General features: G+C 34.8%; 1 protein-coding gene across 3 annotated transcripts; it reads right to left on the reverse strand.

The window, feature by feature from the left end:
- Positions 1-268: 268 nt before the first annotated feature.
- On the reverse strand, positions 269-19,834 carry LOC104902121 (protein argonaute PNH1). Of its 3 annotated transcripts, XM_048635332.2 has the most exons (25): positions 19,650-19,834; positions 18,594-18,777; positions 7,722-8,674; positions 6,902-7,260; positions 6,604-6,812; positions 6,378-6,524; positions 6,149-6,282; positions 5,932-6,041; positions 5,278-5,384; positions 5,035-5,173; positions 4,823-4,939; positions 4,559-4,666; positions 4,394-4,465; positions 4,184-4,306; positions 3,669-3,828; positions 3,056-3,177; positions 2,838-2,975; positions 2,610-2,752; positions 2,002-2,064; positions 1,738-1,801; positions 1,529-1,664; positions 1,332-1,405; positions 865-959; positions 746-777; positions 269-571 (listed from the first exon to the last, which is right to left on the reverse strand). In XM_048635332.2, exons 4-25 carry the CDS (start codon positions 7,256-7,258, stop codon positions 399-401), a joined length of 2,823 nt encoding a protein of 940 aa, XP_048491289.1. In that variant the 5' UTR covers positions 7,259-7,260; positions 7,722-8,674; positions 18,594-18,777; positions 19,650-19,834; the 3' UTR covers positions 269-398. The 3 variants fall into 3 exon arrangements, with proteins under 3 accessions (XP_048491289.1, XP_010688106.2, XP_048491288.1); XM_010689804.4 differs by lacking the exon at positions 7,722-8,674; XM_048635331.2 differs by having other exon boundaries at positions 6,902-8,674.
- Positions 19,835-21,056: the final 1,222 nt, after the last annotated feature.

The raw sequence follows: 21,056 nt of genomic DNA on the forward strand, positions 1-21,056 counted from the left end.
CTATTGTCATTATGGAAGGAACAAATTAAAATTTTCTATTGTCATTATGGAAGGAAGAAATTACTACGGTTTTCCTATCATGTTCAATGTTCTTAATTCTCCTTGCAAAAACAAAACCATGATGCAAAATTCCCCCACAGTTGTCCTAATCAAAATGCAGTGTACTTGAAAATTAGTATATTATATTAATATTAAAGACGTAGCGGCTAATATTGGACTATGAGTTCGGATTTTTGGACGGAAGGAGTATAATATAGACGATGAGACAAATGATAAAGGACTAGTAAAAGCTTCTCATAACTATCAAAATTTGTTATGCACCATTTCACTAGTCACTACAACTATAATTACAAGAGAGCTACTATATACATTCTGATTCATCTCCTGTAAACCTATTCTTAACAGTAAAACATTACATTCTTGACCTTATCTTTCAACTCTGGCAATGGGCGAATATTTTGGCTGTTATTGGTGCGCGAATTATGTGATCCCCCTGAACTATCAGAGCTATCCGGTTCCATGTAGAATCGAGCTCTGTAAGCTGCCAAATGAGCATAATATGCTGGAGGTACTGCATGAAACAAAGCGACCAGATTGTAAGTTTACATCACACAGAATTCCATGCATCTGCCTTCACAAAAAATCAAGTAAACATAATTCTGCATATTATGGATAAACTTCTTTATCTTATGATTGGTATGTAACCTAAAACTGCATATATATTTATAATATATGATTATCTTACCGACTGAGACAGATCGCGTGCAGCGAGCATACCTGCAGCATTAAAACCAGAACAGATTTCAGAAGAATGCCTAGGTGAAATCTCTATTAGCTGTTAGAGATTGTTAGAGATCTTCTTACGTATAACAGAGGTTATTTGTTAGAGATTGTATCTCATCAGCTGTGAAATTGTTCTCGTCCCAGAGAACATGGTAGTGAGCCGGTCTGCTGGTTCCCTGACAAGTCATTAAGGATAGTGCCATTGTTATTTCTAAAGAAAAAATGTAACAGAAACCTAGAACTTCATTAGAAAAAAAGGCTATTAGCGAACTATTTGGTCGTAAAAAAACGAGGAAACGGGTGGGGCCCACAGGATATGGAATTACAAATCTTACCCCACTCTTCCCATTCTAAATAGTTCTCCAAGTAAGCTTTCTCTTATTACTCCTATGATGGTCAGTTTAGAGAAATGTTTGGTGGTGAGCAAAAGAGAGGCACAAGAACTGGACAACAAGTGAAATGCAATATACCCTACTCTCTCTCGTTCATCACCGACTGATTCTCTAAATAGCCTCTCTAATTCAAAAGTCTCAAGCATAAAATCTCACCTGAATCCCGGCATGACTGCATAAGTAAAAGTCAAAATCAGTTGGATGACATATTTTCGTATCTACCACAGTACCTGCAATTTCAAGACATGTTATTGAACATCATCCGGCAAGGTTGAGCAAAAATCACATTTCTTATCACACTTTTATCTATAAATTTAATAAAAGATAAATTCATGAAAAGAATGGAAAAGTACCAGGTAATATGTTCCCACTCTTGTCAGTGCTTTTCTTGTCGTTGTGATTGTTTGGAAATAATCTTGTATGATTACGCTTTTGGACTACAACAAACGTTACTGGAGGTTGATAGCCAGGTTCCAATGATGCACAGGCCTACAAAAAGCTAAAAGTTACTGGAAAGGCGAAAGCCATTACCCATGAAATGATTATTAAGTGATGGGCTTACCTTTCTAATAGCATCAAGTTCATACAATAGAACGTGATAGAATTGCCCATCACTGACACCATCCCTGCGTCAAGTTATCAATCATATTAGACAACCCAATATGAATTTAAGTATTTAACATACTTGATATTTGTCAAGAAAATGTTTTCCATTTCAATTTGTAGTGGCATGTACTTTAGTAAGAAATCCATGAAGAGAAACAATCAGGATTGGCTGTCATCATTTTCAGAGTAGATACGAGAGATTGAGATAATGTAATTTTACCGGTAAAATATTATCCTCAGCGGCTTTTGTCCAGTGGCCCTCTTGAAAGAAAGTAAAAGCTCTCTGCAGCAAAATGGTATTATTACCCACAACATAAAATAGGGAAACAAAAGCATGGAACACATGGATGTCCTATTGGCTACTATATCCACTATGTTCACAGAATTCGATTGCTGCCTGCTGGTATCAGTGTATCAGACAAAGCAACAAATCCAGAACACTTCGCCAACTTTTAATAAAAGTAGCATAAGGTCCGACATGGACACTTGTCATAAAATGATCGGTCTAAGAAACATAGCTTATTCACAAAAGAAGCATATTTTACGATACAGCCGGGGGGTCAATATTATACTAGCCTATGTATAGCTTCAAATTTTCCTCCTGTGATTTTTAACATGATAAGAGGGGTACTAAAATTGAGTTGCCACGCCCTTTTCTCCAGAATCTCAATCTCCTCCCTTTCAGTGTAGTTTCCACTTCGGATATGACTAGATGTAAATTCCACAATGTTATCATGCAAAGTTCTCATAATAGGTAACTTCTTAGTTCAGACATTTCACCATGCACCAATACAAGTATGCTATAATCACAAGAAGATGAAGGCAAACCTTATCATTCCTCCATTTACGGTTCCTTGTTGTGGATCTTGACAGGTTTTGAACAGATCTTGTATAATTTCTTGTCTGTGGGCCTGAGCAGATACCAAGCCAGCATACTTTGTTACTTCTGGCCAATCTTGCGATGCTACAACCTGTGAATTAGGAATCAGATTGATCGAATATATGAAATTATTGAAATGTAAACTTTTCTTCTAGCAAAAACAATAAATTTCTTACAGCGGCAATGGATGGGCTTGTGTCTTCCCCATTTTCTGGGTGAGTGACATCAGCTCCAAAAATTATTGTTGGGATGTCGCTAACCATTGGAACTCTCAAACTCAAAGCATCCAAGAGGACTGTATTTCTTCCTCCCATCTGTACGTTAGAATTATATGAGAGATGTTCTTGGCTTGCAACCCCTTCAAGACATTTAAGGCGACTTTTATACCACGTACCTTGACATTAATTTTCAAGGACACATTTGCTAGGTATTGTCTGGATACTTTCAACACATATTTAGTCAGGCAGCATTGTGAAATTAATCCCAAGTCTGTCTCACAAATGCGTTTCAAATCACCTACATGGAACACAAACTCTTAGTCAGTTATATGATGTATGAGTATGACAGTATGTGATCTATCTTTTTTAACACACAGACTTCTTGAATCAGGATTTAATATCCAGGAAAGATTTTAGGAAGTTTGAAAAAAAATCATAGTTGAAGCTGCAATAAAATGACACCTTCACATCTTAATGCAAATAAAAGTGAAAGTCTGAGAACCTTCTCTTCGGTCTTTATTAGTTTACCCGTTTCTTTTGCACAAAATTTTAGGAGAAACAATGTTGTGTGACATAGAAGGAAAGAGAAACTATTATTTTATGATAAAGTTGAATGTGTGTGATAGAAAGTTAGTGGTCCCATTTCGAAAATAGAAATAAAAGAAATGGGTAAACTAATAAGGGACATCCCAAAAAGGAATACGGGTAAACTAATAAAGACCGGAGGTAGTATATCTGAACAAACATACGACAGGAAAAGTTTAAAGTAAAATGAATCAGAAAATTTACCATATAAAGATCCATTATTGTCTGGTAGAATGGCAATAACCAACTCTAACTCCTTTCCATCAAGTTTGCTTGCAGCAGCATTATATACATATTTCAAGGCCTTCTTCACCTGGTCCGGTCGTGAAGAATGGATAGGGATTACAGGTTCAGGGTTGAACTCCTAGAAGTGAAAGTGGGTGAGATCAGTTCAAACAACTTATCCAAGCACCCTCAAGAACGACAGAAATCAAGCTCCTATAGATATCCATTAAAGGACCAACAAAAAGCATGAATATTCTCTTCACTTTAGAGTGACTGCTTTTATAGAGTTCCACACATGTTATGATATCTTTTTGAAGATTCATCTAACGGCAAATCTCTTAGACTCTTAGCAGTTAGCACGGTATGCGATTATTGTTGAATATGCGTTTTACAATTAACAAGGGCACTCAGATACAATAATGGAATATATGAAACTAAAAGATTGGAGTCATTATGGGACAGAATCTAGATAAAATAGACAATTCAAGCTTTACCATTCCAGAGACTTGACACATCTGCACTAACTGACGACAAAATCCACGAGCAGCACTCTCTTGTACACTTCTTGAGAAATTGATGCAAGCCCAGTGATTAACTGTGCCCCCATTTATCACTTTCTGTATAACAAACCAAAACAGCCTTTCTGTTAATGACCTCTCCTAAAAAACAACCAGGATAAGGTTCACACAATAGATACTACTAACCTTGTTTAGCATATTCCACTGACCAAGCTGAGGTAAGTGTTGCTTCTCTTTTCCAGTATCATGGTACTTCAGCTATTAGAAACATAATTGGTTCCAGTGTATATTCAGCATAAGCTTGATATTTACAGGGAAGAGAGAGAAAAAGGAACGAGTATGAATACAAACCCATGGAGCAGGAAGAACACGGGCCTCAACAGTCGCAAGCTTGTCATCTATCTTTATACCGAATTCTTGTGCATGTGGATCTTGGTTGTATCCATTCTGGTGAACTGTCTGCAAAGAAAAGGAAGATATTTACTCCAGCAATCAACATAACTAACGTATGTCATTTAGCTCCATTTGCATGCTCATCATGAAAGAGTATTCATTAATTGGGAGAGCACATTGGATGCACCAGCAACCAGAACAGAAAAAAATTAAGTTGTGGACCTGCAAAATATCTGCTTCCTGGTCATATGGTCGTCTACATGTAACTTTCAGTAAAGAAGCTATCTGCTTGTCATTCAATCTCCTCGTATATCTCTGTCCTTCAACTATTTTGCATGCCTAGTGGTAAACATAGCAAATCATAGTATCACTATAAGAGTCACATAAGCTGCTGAGACCCAAATGTTCTCTAACAAAAGCTAATTATAACATACCTCCATGGGCAAATAATTCACTTTCTTTTGATTCCCTACTTGAAGGCAAGGGAGGTGGGCGTATTGAATGGTATAACCATACACTTCCTGGAAGTACTCAATCACCGACTTCATATTCATTTGCTCATCAACAGGGAAACTGCCGAGAAAGGGGGGGGGGGAATCAGCAAATAAGTCACTAGGAACAAAGTGCTACAGTATCAATCATGGAAATACAGGAGGATAATACAAAATGTCTAATACATTAGCTCCCTGGTAGGTTGTGCTGACAGTCCTGATACTCGGTATTTCCTCCGCACATTTCCTCTATGAGTAACCTCCACTTTGATACCTCTAAGTGCTTTCTTAACCTGCACATATAAATGCATGAAGGTTAGCCTTTGTTATTATCAAATTATAACTATCATTCCTATCAACAGATATTTGCTAACAACCAAAGGGACCAAATTTTTTGTATTCTGAACCAATTAGGGCCTTTGCTCATCCATCAATAGTTTCAATCTGTCAAACTCCAATGAGAGGATAAATGTCTTTCCATCACATCAAAATAACAGCACTCTTCAGGATAATATATAACTCACAACAAGAAGTCTCAGTTAGTTTTTCATCAAAAAATTAAGTATCTGGGATAGTTATATAGTACTATTATATCGTTTATTTAAAATAAAAATTAAAACAAAATTATCTTGCATCTGAAATAATTCCAGGAGAAGTATGTTTGTGTTGGAACAAAAATTATACAAGTTAATCTGGTTGCAAAGCAAATGTTTCACTTGATTCTATATAACGTGTTCTAATGAAAAGTATATAAACTCATCAAATGGCTGATCATAAAAGGTTCCGCTGAAGTATGGAAGTATATCAAGGTGTCGTAAAACCAAGACATCATTGTGATACCTTAACAGAATCTGCATCGGACAATGGTCGTGAACGTACATCCTTTCCCAAAATTTGAGCTACAAATTCAACGACTGGTAGTGCTTCAATGAATGCGCTTGCTGACATATCTGATTGATCAAAAACAATGGTGTTACCATGGCCTCCAAAAATATACTATATTACATTTCAATTATTCAAAAAGGAAGTAAATATCTAAAATTTGAGTAACACCCACCAATATTAAGGGCCAACCCCATCTGAGTAGGTCTTACACTCTGATAGAAGCCACGCCATGAGTGCACACCACCTCCGAGTTGATGAGGCTTTTGAATATCAGGAGAATAGAATAATCTTCCAAATGATAAATACCTTCAAGTTTTCAAATTTATGATAAACAAAAGTCAGTATAGAGGAGCGTCGCAGTTGCTTAAGATCTGAAGAATTTAACATATGCAAGCACGCACCTTTTCCCTGCCATTTCCCTCAAGACAGTATCAATGACAGTGAGAGCTTCTTGAGGAGCTTTAACATGCTTACCTGCAAGAAGCTCATGTAGCTCATGCATTCGGGTAAAACCAACAAACTGGATTTTCACCTCGAATTCATTCTCCCTAATGCAAAAAATAGAAGTTAAGCAGTGACTCCACATTTGATCATGTCAAATAGAAAGTAGGTGAGAAATTAGCATACTTTCTTAATTCAAATCCTTCACACTCTTCAAGCAATGTAATTTTGAACTCTTTTGACGTAAAAGGCAGTAATCCAGCAGTGTAAAGATTTCTCTTTCCGTCATAAACGGGAAGTTTCGCCCCCAAGTTAGTTTCTCTGTTAAGTTTTACTAGCTCAGCCATGATAGCTTTATTCAGTTTACTGGAATTTACTTCAGGAGTTATGGTAACCTGGAAACATGATTCACAATCAGAAAACAACTTACTCCATAACTACCCATCTGAAGAGAAAAACCCTAACGAGAAGAGTAGACACTTACATTATATTGACACAAATCCGACCTCGATAGCTCAGCAAGAAAGTAATTCGCCTTAACAACACACTTTGTCCCCAACTGGCCAAACCCTGGCCTTCGTTGGAAGACAATGCTCTTGTTTGATGTGGGAGGCTCAACATGCAACCCAAGTTTCCCACCAGCAGGTAAATCTTCAACTATGGCACCTTTTGACTTCCTTCTTCCTCTCCTCCGCTTTGCATTTTTAGGAGCATCTTCCAATCTCTCTCCAGAACTCTGAGAAAGTTTGATAGATGCCTGCTGAATTACTAAACTGCTCTCCACAGGTTTCTTGGAGATCATATGCTTCTCCTCCGGGTCTCTCATTTGTCGATTTGGCATCTCTGTAGCATAAAAGTTCAGTTTACAGAAGAAAGTCCAAGGTTTGAAATTGTATTTCTAACACTTCAAGCATTAAATTGGGAGTTTTGGTTGTGCAAAGGATAACTTTATAAGTGCAAACTAGAGTTGTGAGGAAAATGGCACAGTAAATTACTTTCTTAACCAATAATAATAAAGCTTCAGGTTCAAAGGATAACGGAACTAGGCTAGGGCAATGAGTTTACTCCATGTGAAGGAGGCTAAAAGAACAGGAGAGCTTAAAATCTGAACTGAGTGAAAAAATTTAACATGGAGTAACACAAGTCAGGCAACATGCAAGCATACAGATTACAGATCATGCACAAAAACCATTATGCAAAAACTTTGAAGACTATTTCATCCCTTTAACTGGAAATCAATTTATAGCTAGTTTCAGAAAATATAAGGAAATAGTACTCCTAATTCATTTTATAACACTATTCACCTGATTTCTGACAGAGAAAAGTTGAAATTTTTACTAGAATTGCTCAGCAAACATGAACTGAAGTTCTTCTCAAATCTAACCAGTTTCTCCTCACTAGTCCCAGAATAAGAAAGTATAGCATAGATTTGTTTGGTAGAAAGAAGACAAATAAACCCAGAACATAAACTAGCTTTTTTCCTCTTTATTAATTACGTTCTGAACATTCTTAAACGTTATTCTACCATCTTACGTCAATTTAATCTAACATCAATCCCAAGTATAGTCCCTCACTACAACTATATTAATATTTTTACTTTTACTGTGTTTCTCAAAGCTTACCCCTAAACCCATAATTCGAAAGAAGTGACACAGTGTGTATGGGAATAACTGGACACACGAGAGAATTTCCCGTGGCAAAACATCAATTTCCATGGTCAAAAAAGAAGAAAAAGAATTTACTTTTCTCTGGGGATTTACCAAAGCAAGCAAAAAGAATTTCAAAAAGTAATTATTTAATCTAATAAATCACAATTTTATGGCTAAGTGGTCCCCAAAAGCATGGGAAGATGGGTAGTTCCTTGGATTTTTTTCTAGAGGACAGTTTCATGAGCTAGCAAAAAAAAGAAAAGACTTTTTTAAAAAAAAAATCTGTTGCAAAGCATAAAGAAAGAAAAACACTCTCATCTGTTTTACAGTGACAAAACGAAAGGAGACAATACAGCAAATAGGGGAATATCAGTGGGCAAAAGGGTAGTGTAAGGAGATTTAGATAGCTCAGGAAGAGAGAGAGAAGATGAGGTAGTATTAAATTTGGTCCACAATAGATAGTGGTGTAGCGTTGTTTGCTAGTAACCAGACACAATGTATCTGCCATTCTTCCACTGCTACTGCTACTGCCTTTTGTTATGATAACTGTAACAATGTCAGCACTGTAGTGAATTAAAGCTTTACTTTTGCTTAATAGACTGACTCCCCTGCTTTTCCAAAAAAAAAAAATCACACTTTGTTTTTCTACTCTTGATTTCAATTTTTGCAGGCGACTCTTTGGCTGAAATTTGTGATCATCAAGTAAAGTGAACAAGTGGGGTAATTTCTTCACAAGGTACTGGGGATAAATGATTTCAACATATCACTGATTGGAAATATAAAATATTTGCAAGTATACAACTGTACAAGTTACTCCTACTATATACTTTATCTTGTGGGTCGCATAATTGATCCCAAGGATAAACAACATGGCAAATCAAATGACATTTTGGTAAGAAAGACAAAAAATATTAGAAATGGGTGCAACATGACATCGTAAGATGTCTCATCCAAATGAAGTATTTGGAACTTGCGCAAGAAATAAAGTTTAACTACCGAAGCTCTTTAAAGGAGTGGGCGAACATGAGAGAAAGTACCGAACCTGCAATTGTGATGTTGATTCCTCTATGTTTTTGAAATCTTTAAATTTCAAAGATGCATATACTTGTATAGTTGTAGTTGCTTAAAGGTCTATTTTCCTGAACTTAATCTATTTTTGCTAAAATCAACTTACTATTTTTTTGCTTAACCTAACTTCTTTTATTTGTCAAAAAAAAAACTTCTTTTTGCTAAACCAAACTTACTTTACTTAAATTTGCTAAGGAAGAAATAGATTGTAATGATAATATGATGGCAGATTTGGTAGACTTAATACGGAGACACATCCATTTATGGAAAATTTAGCAAGTTAAAAAAGATTGCATAAGTATTAGGAAGAGTAAGAAAGAGAACAAAACAACTACTAGGATAAAATAAGAACAGAGTGGGTGGAAGAGAAGGATGTCAAATCTTATACTTCCTCTGTTTTTAAATAAATACGACAGCTTGAAATTCAAACTTGCCAAAAACAACGTTGATTCTTAATATTTCTAGTTATGTATTCGTAAAAGTTATAAAAAGTTGATATGAACGTTTTCATTGTAACAAATTCAACAACATTGTATACAATCATTATTGTGTATTAGGAGGAAAAGGGTTAGGAAATATAGAAAAGATAGTTAAAATGAAGCGTCTGAATCTAGAAACATATGAAGTATGAAGTATCTCATAATTTGTGTATTAGGGGAAAACGGTTAGGGAATTCCACCTCGAGAATGCGTCTAGTCATTTAGTGGATTTGATCCCACGATCTTGAATTTGTGGGATACACACCTTGTCAGAAGACTGACTTAATTTAATTTAGAAACAAATGAAGTATGAAGTATCTCATAATTTGTGTATTAGGGGAAAACGGTTAGGGAATTCCACCTCGAGAATGCGTCTAGTCATTTAGTGGATTTGATCCCATGATCTTGAATTTGTGGGATACACACCTTGTCAGAAGACTGACTTAATTTAATTTGTGTGACTGTGTATTACACTATTACTTGTATAGTCATATGCCACTTTTTCATATTGACGGATTAAGATGTGTTTTTAAATTTCAACTTGGGTATATGAATTCTTGGAGGAGCCATGCAGGCAATGGTGGTAGAAACAAAAGAAGCAAAAAAGTTTTAATATTTTTTGGATCATTCATTCGCATCAAGTTCGTACTAGGTGAAATTCACCTGTCAATGAGGTGAAATTCACCTATTCATGAAACAGTCAAATCATCTATTGGGGACCGAGTTATAGCCATGAAATTTGCCCACCATTAACGAGAATTATATTTTTCAATAGAGTTTGAGATAGTGATGAGATCTAACCTAGGACAAATCATTGTTTTCTGTAGTCCAAATCTTTCCTTGTGTGAACATTTTATAATTACTTTTATAATCTAAATTTGATAAGAATTAGTACTTTTATAATTGAGTGAACACTGTAGAAGTAGAACGAATTCAGGTTTTGGACTCATTTGCCTTTTCACATGTTGTGAATAATCAATAATCCAGTGAGAGGTTTACAGCCCATATGTATTCAAAATCACTCCCAAGATTCACCTAAAATCTCTTGTATCAACTTAGTCTCAGCAATTATGACAGACTAATAAAGCATCAATTATTTCAACAGAAAAAAAGAACATAAACATTGTTCAAAATTCTTCTATTCTTTTTCTTTCCTTACTGTCAAATAATACATTTTTTTCAAAGTGATTAACCACCAAACATTTCTTCCAAAAAACAATAATTTCAATTTGTGCCTACGTAAAAGACAAATCCATGTTTCAAATACTCCTAATACAACAAATATATGCATCATTTGCTATGTATTATAATATGAAGGTACATATTGTTCTTTCCCTGAAAAAAAGAAAGTACATTTTGTCATTTTTTCTAAAGCCTGAAGCCCACTTCTGTCGCGAGGAAACAGAAGTCCAAAGAAAAAAAAATTATATGGGCCGTTGGTGCTGTTCCTCACATCTCACTCTCACACTGTCTTAGATCTATACTATTTTTCTCTCACTCTCACTTAGCAATCTAGAGAGCGGGTTGACTTTCTTGTAACTGGGCCACTGACGTCCCCTTCACAAACGAAACAAAACATAACTAGAGAGCCCAAACAACAACAATAACGGTAACTAGGACTTAGAAGTGTACACAAATCGATTCGGACCGGAATTTGGATCGGATCGGACGGAAATTTGGATCGGACCGGATCATTTTCGGAATTGGACCGGACCCGGTCCACTGAATATCAGGATACTGGTCCGGACTGGACCAGACCCGGTCCACCAAATATCAGGATACTCGTTCGGACCGGTTGGACCGGAATTTCTCTTATTTTAGTAAAATAAAAAGCGGTTTTTGCACTATATACACCTGACAAAATTTTTTTTGCACCGTATACACTTTCAACTTTCTAAATTTATCACATACCCCTCACTTTTCGAAAAATACATCAACTTATCATTTTGACTAATGGTGTTAGACTTCCGTTAGTCAGTAGGCTCTAATTTTCTCCTAATCCTAATTAACTACCCTAAACCCTAACACTAACCCTCAACCCTAAACCTAACTAATAAAAAAAACCTAACCTTAAAAGCCCACTAGCCCTTACCCACCCCATCCCGAACCCACAGACCCCCCCCCCCTAAACCACCCTAACCCAAATCAGCACCACCACCTAACCCCCCCGACCGGATTTTCGCACCCTACCCCACCCCACAGGATTTTCGCACCTAAATTCCACCCCCACCCCTTACCGGATTTCCGCACCCTACCCCACCCCACCAGATTTTCGCACCTGACCCCCACCCCGACCCCTGACGGATTTTCGCACCCCACCCCACCGAATTTTCGCACCCCACCCCCTCTAGATTCTCTCCTCTATTTCGCCGGACCCCACCCCACCAGATTCTCTCCTTTGTTTCGCCGGAAAAACGCACCTCTGTTTTTCGAAGCTCGTCTCTGTTTCGCTCGCCGGTCTCTGTTTTTCGAAGGGGGGGATGTGGGAGGGTAAGTGGGTAGATAGGAAACCTCTGTTACCCGGACTCGGCAAATTTTGCCAAATACCCGTGTCGGTACGACACGACACCGACACGGGTACGAAATACGTGTCGGATCCTTCACTTTGCACTCCGACACGACCAAAGTAGAAGAGGGAGAAACAAAAACCCTAAATCTAACAAAAGAGAAATACAAATAAAGAAAAAACACAAGATCTATCACCAATTTCGCTCCATATCTTCAACTTCATAGAATTGGAGATTGATTTGCACCAAATAATAACGATATCACCTTCAATTTTCAGATATAGGGTTTGAGTAGTAAACCCTAGATCTGAAAATTGAAAGCGAAAGCGTCGAGATTATAAAAGAGAGAGTGGGGCTTTTGCACGTCAAGACGAGGCACATTTATTAGTTGAATTTGCTCGCCGTCGATGATCCGACGAGTTCACCGGCAAAAATGAAGATCCATCTTCTACTTTGTGTTTGGCTTGGGGAGAGAGAATGGGTGAGGTTCTGAAAGGTCGAAGTGAAGAGGGAGAAAAACAGAATGGGTGGGCCAGAGGTTTGTTTTAACTTTTTTAATTAAAAAGATTGGTGGGCCAAGGAGATTTCTTTTTTATTTTTGACAGCAACAAAATACTTTTATCTTTTTGAACTTTTTTTTGCTGTTCCCCTATTTTTTTTTTACGTTTTCCATATCTGTGTCAACACTCTTCATTCTTAAATTTTAATTTCTAAATATTAAGTAATATTAATAATTAAATTTTATATTATAAAATATTATTTTTGCGTACCCGTACCCGTGTCCAAATTTCGGACAGAGTCCCCGTGTCCAGATTTTTTGGAATTACCGTACCCGACACTCGGATCCGTACCCATTTCCGACACTCCTAGCCGAGTCCAGGTAACATAGTAGGAAACTTAAAAGCCTACTATTTATTCCTTTAGGATTATTGTTATTAAAATTATTAATTTTTCCAGTTTGGTCCCGCTCCAAGAAAATCCCGAATTCTAGCACCGGTCCAGTCGGTTCCTGTGCGGTCCGACGGGTGCATACCCCTATCAGGGTAACCATGTGAAACTTGGGTAAACATAACACTCCCTCTGTCTCGCAATATAATTATCATTTTCCTTTTAAGATTGTCCTAAAAATGTTCCTATTTCAAGTCCTTTCTACTTTAATTAATCATTTTATTGTAATTCTCTTGGTTAGTTGTATTCATTTAAATTAATCTTAATTTTAATTTTATTTTTTTATTGGAATTTAAGTTAATTTTATTAGCTAAAACAATCAGCACATTTCACGAAAAGCTTCAATAAACGTTGTTGTGTTTTCTTGATAAAAAACGAAAACCATTTATTTTCAAGCAATTCACAACTTCCCAAATGACTGTATTTTAAGAACAAGGGACAAACACGATCTAATTAGACGGCAATGTCGAATCCAAAATATGTATTAATATTTTTTAGCGGGTTGAAACCATCAATTTTGCAATAAAATTTCCTAAATTCTCATATTATATAAGAAAAAATTTCAAAATTTTCAGATTTAAGTGGGTTCAACTGACCCATTAAACATAACATATATCCAACCCTATTAGACGGTCCTAAGAATCACTATTCTATAAGGAAAAAGTAGGGAGGTCAACAAAAAAATTAAAAAAATAATATACTAACAAACTAACAAACTAACTACTCTATTAAAAAAAAATTATAAAACCACAACATAACTGGAATTTAGCAATTATTTTTTTAAAAATTTATACTTAATTGTATAACCGCAATGCAATTCCTCGAGGCAGTTGCACTATCTATTATTAACAAATTTATTAGGTTATTAGATGTAATTACGCTCTTAATTTAACCTTTTCGCATGCATAGCGTGCATACAGGCTAGTATATTTTTGTAACTAAATAGTTGGCCACCAAAGCTGCTAAATGGGTAAAAAAAATGCTCTAACTTTTATCTAAATAACAATAATTCAAAATTAAATTATTTAACATTATTATTCTCAATTAACCATGCGAGATGTTAAGTTCATTTAATATTATGAATATTAGAAACAATTATATACTACATCATTCTTTCAAAAGTTATCTATACTATCATATTAAAAAAAAAAACTTTTCAAAACAAAGAACGGTGCCGCGTGGCGTTTTTCCAATAAATAGATTATTCGTTATATAAGATTTGTTCTCTTAATCACAAATACATATACTGAAATTTTTATATTATCATGTCAAAGTAAAACATTAATAAATGAAAGATATAATTACGCGGGACGTAACCCACAATTAAATACTAGTTGAAATTATAAAATGGTGCCACTCTCTTCCTTCTCATTCTTGTAACATGGCGCTTCCTATAATCACTAGGGCTGAGCAGAAATTCTGGGTACTCATACCCGTTATGAAATCGCCGGGTCTGAACCCAGTTCAACTGGGTCCGGGTATGGGCCCAGAAAAGGAGATCTGGTTGCATGGTTCCGAGTTTGGGTAGTAGTATTGTTTCGTGCCCGGTACCTGGTGGGTACCCGATATAAGTGGCTATGGGTCTAGGTACTTGGTGGAACTGATTTTGGGACCAGGTACCTGGTACGTGGAATTGGTTTTTAACATATGTAATGTGGTCAAATGGCCCAAATATAATTAAGTAAAAAGTTAGTAGACCTTTAGGCCCATTTATTTATTTTTTTCAATTTTATAGCTCAATCAGCCCATTGTGTATGCTATTAAACTGACAATCGGATGCCCGGTTTTGAACTCGCGTATCCATCGGTTTCAAGTCTAGGTTAAAAAAATTAATACCCGGTTGAACCAGTTTCAATTCCATTATTTTGGGACCCACCAGTTCCGAGTCTGTTGTGCTCACCCCTGTTAACCACCAACGCACTCATGTCTATATCTAACATGACCTACAAGATTAATATGGTTGGAGTCTTGGACTCGTTGAAAAAATTTGGGTATCATATGTGATATTGATATATACTTTTTGAAAGTTCTAAATTTGGGTTTAGAAATTTTTCCTCATGCATGGAACTAAAAAGTGCCTGAAATCAGAGGATAATTTTGGGTATGCATTTGGATATCAAGGAGAATAATTTTGCTTTAGGCAAGTGGTTAAAGCAATCGTTTAAGGCACGGGGGAGAAAGTGGTAAGCTCAAGTGAAGTTACGATAACATTCCCATAAACTTCGGTTCCTAAATTTAGATATCTAGCTAGAGTTTATCAAAGTCGGCCTGGCCCGTCCCAAAATTTCCCGTTCTTAGAGTAGAACTTTTGGGACCAATTTTTAGAACCAGATTGGCCTAATTTATTTTTTTTCGGGATGATTTTGTGGGAGCTCAATTATGATATTTTAGTTTAAACTTTAGCTCGCAAAGCCCGCTATATTCGTCCTGAATAGCGAATTTTGGGTCGGTTCAAAACTTGACCAAGTCCAACATGGTAGGCTAAATTTTTTGTATGCAGCGTAATCCGCCATTTGATCACCTTTTTGTCGAGCCATTCTTTATACTACTACTAGCCTTCATATGCACGCGATGCGTGCGTTAATTTTAAAATTTGTCATTCTATTAGATACTCCATTCGTACTTTATTTATGATTAAACTTAAACGTGAAAAATTCAACAGTTAGATAAATTTAGATATATTAATTTGCTAATGTAAAAAAATAAAAAGTTTGTGAGTGATTGTTAACATTAATTTTTTTTGAATGAATATTGAACAGAAAGAACAAAAATAATGAGTCGGTTTAACTGGATTAAAGAGTATCAAAGGTACTGAATGTTCAGATTTTTCATGTGCACGTTATGTATGCCATCTTTTTTTATAAGGTATAAATATTTTGTCCATTTAATTTTTGATTGAAGTATTTGATGCATATACCAATTTAAACTTGTTTTAAATGGCAAGTTGGAATGAGATTTTTAAATGATTTGCTTTTGTAATATTTTTCATTCCATTAATTAGATCATTAAGGGTATTTTAGTCCCTTTAAAAGAGGACACCACACCTCCTCCCTTGGCTTATATAATAGAGATATTATTACTCATAAGTACCGAAATGCTACTTAAGTATTCTTTTTAAGTTCAACTTTCCCATTATATGAAAGGTAAATATTAATTACGATGTTTTCTTGTTTGGGCGTCCTATAGACGTTTTACTTTATGTAAAGAAACAGTGCCACGTGACACTCTTTCTAAAGGTGTTTTTTTACTTTATATAATCCATATACAGTAAAAAAAAATAGAAATTGCATAGTAGAGGGTTTGATCAAGTGACTTCAAGTTTATATACTAAAATCTTAACCAGTAGAACAGGTGATATACTGATATTTAGTGTTATTATCTTGAAATATAATACTAATAAATGAAAATTTTCCTTACTCATAGCATGATGCAAGCCTAATAACTAGTTAGTTTCTCGAAAAAAAATGAGTTTTTTTTTTTGCGGGGATATACCAGGGTAATAGTCCATTTTTTGAGGATATACCTCACTAAATTTTTTTGGTGTGGATACACCAACCTAAATTTAAGTTTTGTTAAAAGCTATCAAAGACACTATTTCCAGCGAGAAAGTCAAATTTTCGGCCTTTGACTTGGTAGGCACTCGTGAGTGAGCCACAAAGTGACCGTGAGTAAGTTGGAAGGAAATGAAGGTAATATAATCAATTGAATATCACACACTATACAAAGAGTAACTAAGCAAGTCAAAGACCGAAAATTTGACTTTTTCGTCAGAAATAGTGTTTTTTGTAACTTTTAACAAAACTTATTAGATTGATATATCCCCACAAAAAAATAAAGTATATCCTCACAAAACGCACTATTATCCTGATATATGTCCGCAAAAAACGCAAAAAAATATCAAATGGAATTAGGTTGTAATAATGATACAGAGAAAGTATTAATTACAAGTCTTCAACCAACGGATAATTCTATTTCAAGTATATAACCTAGCCACCTAGGAAGACTAGAGATGTCACATTAAATTTTAGCTATAATAGCAAAGTCAATGTTAAGGAGGTGGCCCATAACTCTCAACCCCTATACAACATTATGATATTATGATGTGAGACAAGCAATAATCACATAGCAGCACAAGTAATTTAAAAAATAAACAACTCTCCCTCTTTAAAAAAAAAAAAAAAAAAAAAAAAAAAAAAAAAGAGCACCATGCGTCCATGCCTATAAATCTAAAGGCATTCCTTTTTAGCTCGGCATGTTTTAATAGAGGATAGCCTAAGGTACTAATAATAGCCAAACCCACCAGAGCACGCAAAAAAGATTACACACACATGCCACACACACATGTTCTTCTCTTTCTCTCTCTAAAATAACTGCCCCCTTTCACTCTCACGTTTTTAAGCTCAATAAATGCCAAAAGAAAAGAATATCCCCTCACACGTCTTCCTAGTTCTTCTGCTACAAAAGATATGGAAGAGTTTGAAAAATTCAACACCAAATACACCCCTCTAAAAGGACAAATCCCAAACAAACAAAACAATAGAATTGATTTGAGAGAAAATTCTCAAGATACAAACAGCCAGAGAATGAAACAAAACAAAGGAAGTAGAAGTAGCAGCATAGAAGCCTAGAATAAGGCTGTATTACCCAGTCTCTGGGTGTGAAACTAGTGCAATATTGTAATTTCCACTGTAGTGATCTACTCCAATTTGAGCTATATTTGGAGGATTTCTCACCCGTTTTTTTAATAGTTTTTCCACTTTCACTTTCAACTTACTCAAATTGAGTGACATATCACTCGTCTTTTTAATAGTTTTTCCACTTTTACTTTCAACTTACTCAAATTGAGTGACATAGCCAACTTTGAGTCGATAACCACTTTTATTAGTATTAATTTATGAAAATTAATGTTACTACTAATTTATGATTATATAAAACATCATTGGATTTGTTTTAATATTCAACAGTATAATTCTATTATTAAATGATAGGAAGGAGTTAAATATGGAAATATTAAGCAATAAATAGACATTAATTACTTAATAGACGCGCCTGATTATGTTATAAATTTTTATATTATTATATTTTAATGCTTAACTCAAATGCAATCCTAAGTGTTGTATATATCGATACGAGTCCCCTAAATAATTAATCAATTGTAACCGTTATGCGCCAACAAATGTGAAAATCGAACACAAATTAGAGAATGGAGATGACTAATGAGTAATGAGCACTTCAATCTCCAACACTCTGCAACCATATTACTACTATATTACATATAATTCACATTTAGAGTACTTTAATTTGGCAATAACTGCTACATTACATATTCACCAGTCTATATGTTATTTCATCTGGTTTTGGTTTAATTAGAGTTAGATGATCTATGTGACATCATGTAACACTCCAACAAACTTTAATCTACCTTGGACAATAAATATCATGCAGAATCAAATCCTGGAGATATACTATATCTATCAGTTATAAGTAGGAGTTATAGAGTAGTAGCAGAGTGAAAGAAGCTAAACCTTTTGCTTTGATTTTACGTCTCCTGGCTTTATATACTTATGCAGCAACAACAGCAACAGAAGCAGCAGCGCCGTTTAGCATTAAAATCGATCCAACAATAGCTGTTTAAACTACGGCGTTAGTCTCCTCTTTTTATGCTCTAAATCTGAAAATCTTCCACCTCTAAACCAACAAAACTGTAACCTAAACATTTTTGCGATAGAATTGATTGTTAGAAAAATAAGTAGGAGAGAGAAAATAAAAGAGCGCAAATATAAGAAATGATAGTAGCAGTATAATATGCAGCCATTACTGAAGAAATGTTGCAGAATGAGAAAGAGAGAGTAGACATTATTCTGTATTTGTGTGTGATTGTGACTATGACGTGCTATTTCATGAGATTTTGGAGATCTAAGGAAAATTAATTTAGGTGATTGAAAATGATGAAAAAAAAGTATGAACTCAACAACGAAATGCAGCAAACAAATTATTAACGTTGATTTACGTTTTTTTAACATTTGAAAAACTCTGAAATCATAGATTAATCGAGAAAATTTTCGGAAAAATACATGCATTGATTTGAACTCTTATACTAATGATTTCGTTTGCGTTTTTCAAAGGTAACAAATTCAATTGAAAATTATCGATTAAAGTTGCAGAAAATATGAACTCAAACTGAAAAAACAAATTTGTTTTTACGTGATTCAACAGTTTAAAACTCTGAAATCGGAAAAACAAACAACTCTTAGTACTATAATCTACTAAATCATTGAGAAATTACTAAACGCAATCAGTTCAAATTCATCTTTCCTTTTAAACACTTGATCAACAAACTCAATACAAAAAATCGTTGATTAAAATTTCCAGAAAACATTCATTTAAACTGAACAACGAATTTCATTTTTACGTTAATTAACAGTTTGAATCTCCAAAATCAAAAGAATATACTATTAAAAATCAACTAACCGCGAAAACTTGTACCAGCAAATTTTATCTAATTTGATTTCACGAAGAAATCCAACAGTGAGGAGAAATTTTGGATGGAGAAAATAAAGAGGAGAGAGAAAAAAAATTACCTGGTTGAGAAATTCAAACGAAGGAAAACTTAACAAATGGAGGTTGAAGGTAAGCTAGAAGTTAGGGTGGGGAGGAGAGAAGTGAGAAGTAGCAGTAGCAGAGAGCACTAACACTGAAACCAAGTGAAAGGGAATTTTATGGGGATAAAATGGAAGCAAGTGAAGTTGGAAATAGTGAGGAAGGGGGTGATCATATTTTTATACACTAATTTATACTGATGTTATGGAGGTATGAATTTTTTAAAAGAAATCATAATACTACTTTTTTTGGACATATACTAAGAAAACGATATGGCAATTAGTTAAACAAAACAAAACAAAACATAGCATATAGATAAGTAAAAAGTTTAAGTGTTTTTTTTTTAGATCGAGAGAACTGAACTGAATTGAACTGAATTAAGATAAACTTAATTGAAAATAAGTCTAAAAAATCGAGCTTAATCAGTATGATGTTTCACATGTTTAAATAATTATGCAACATTATGAGTAACTTTATTTGTACATTAATAGCTTGTTGTAATGGTATAATCTCATATTGGAATAAAATACTATTTCTTTTTTGGACATATATCAAGAAAGCGATCTATATATTAATTAGTTAAACAAAAAACAAATTGTACATATAAGTAAAAGGTTTATTTAATATTATGTTTCAATATAATGTTTCATAGGCTCAAATCATTATGTAACATTATAGGAGTAACCCCATGTCCATTATCAAAAGCTTATCGCAACGCTATAACCCCATACAATAAGATACTATGAGTAGTAGGTGATAGCTCAGTGGTGTTGCCTGTTGGCATCACCTCTGATTCCAACGATTTTGGGATCGAATCTCACCCTTTACAAGGAGGGATCTCCAATTTTCCCTCTTTCTTGCAGGGGACTTCATCATACCTTAAATAATTATGCTTCACACGCTCAAATAATTATGTAACATTATGAGTAACTTCATATTTACATTATCAATAGCTTATCGTAACGGTATAACTAAACCTTGTATTACAATATTAGTAAGCTCATCTTTATAGTTTATAGTTTATACTCATAAGAAGGTATAAAAACTTAAGTGATCTGATAAAAAGCGTATAATTAGACCATCGGACAAAAGACGAGTATTTTAAAACATTGTATAGGTAGCTTTTCTGGATATTCAGAAGCACACAGTTAGGTCATGAAGAGGGGGTCACTTTTGATAAAGAAGCTTTAATAGCATAACGGGGGAGTAAAAAAGGAGAGAGGTGGGGAAGCTTTATTGAATAAAGGCGTGCAAATATCAGTTGAATAGAATTGAATAAAAACAACACAACACACAACATCTTTTGAACATTTTGGAAACTGAAAAAGGAAGAGAGTTATTTTCATTATTTTTGTTATAAAAAAAACAAGGGAATAAGAGAGGAAGTT

The sequence above is a fragment of the Beta vulgaris genome, chromosome 8, assembly GCF_026745355.1.
Source record: "Beta vulgaris subsp. vulgaris cultivar EL10 chromosome 8, EL10.2, whole genome shotgun sequence".
NCBI lineage: Eukaryota > Viridiplantae > Streptophyta > Magnoliopsida > Caryophyllales > Amaranthaceae > Beta > Beta vulgaris.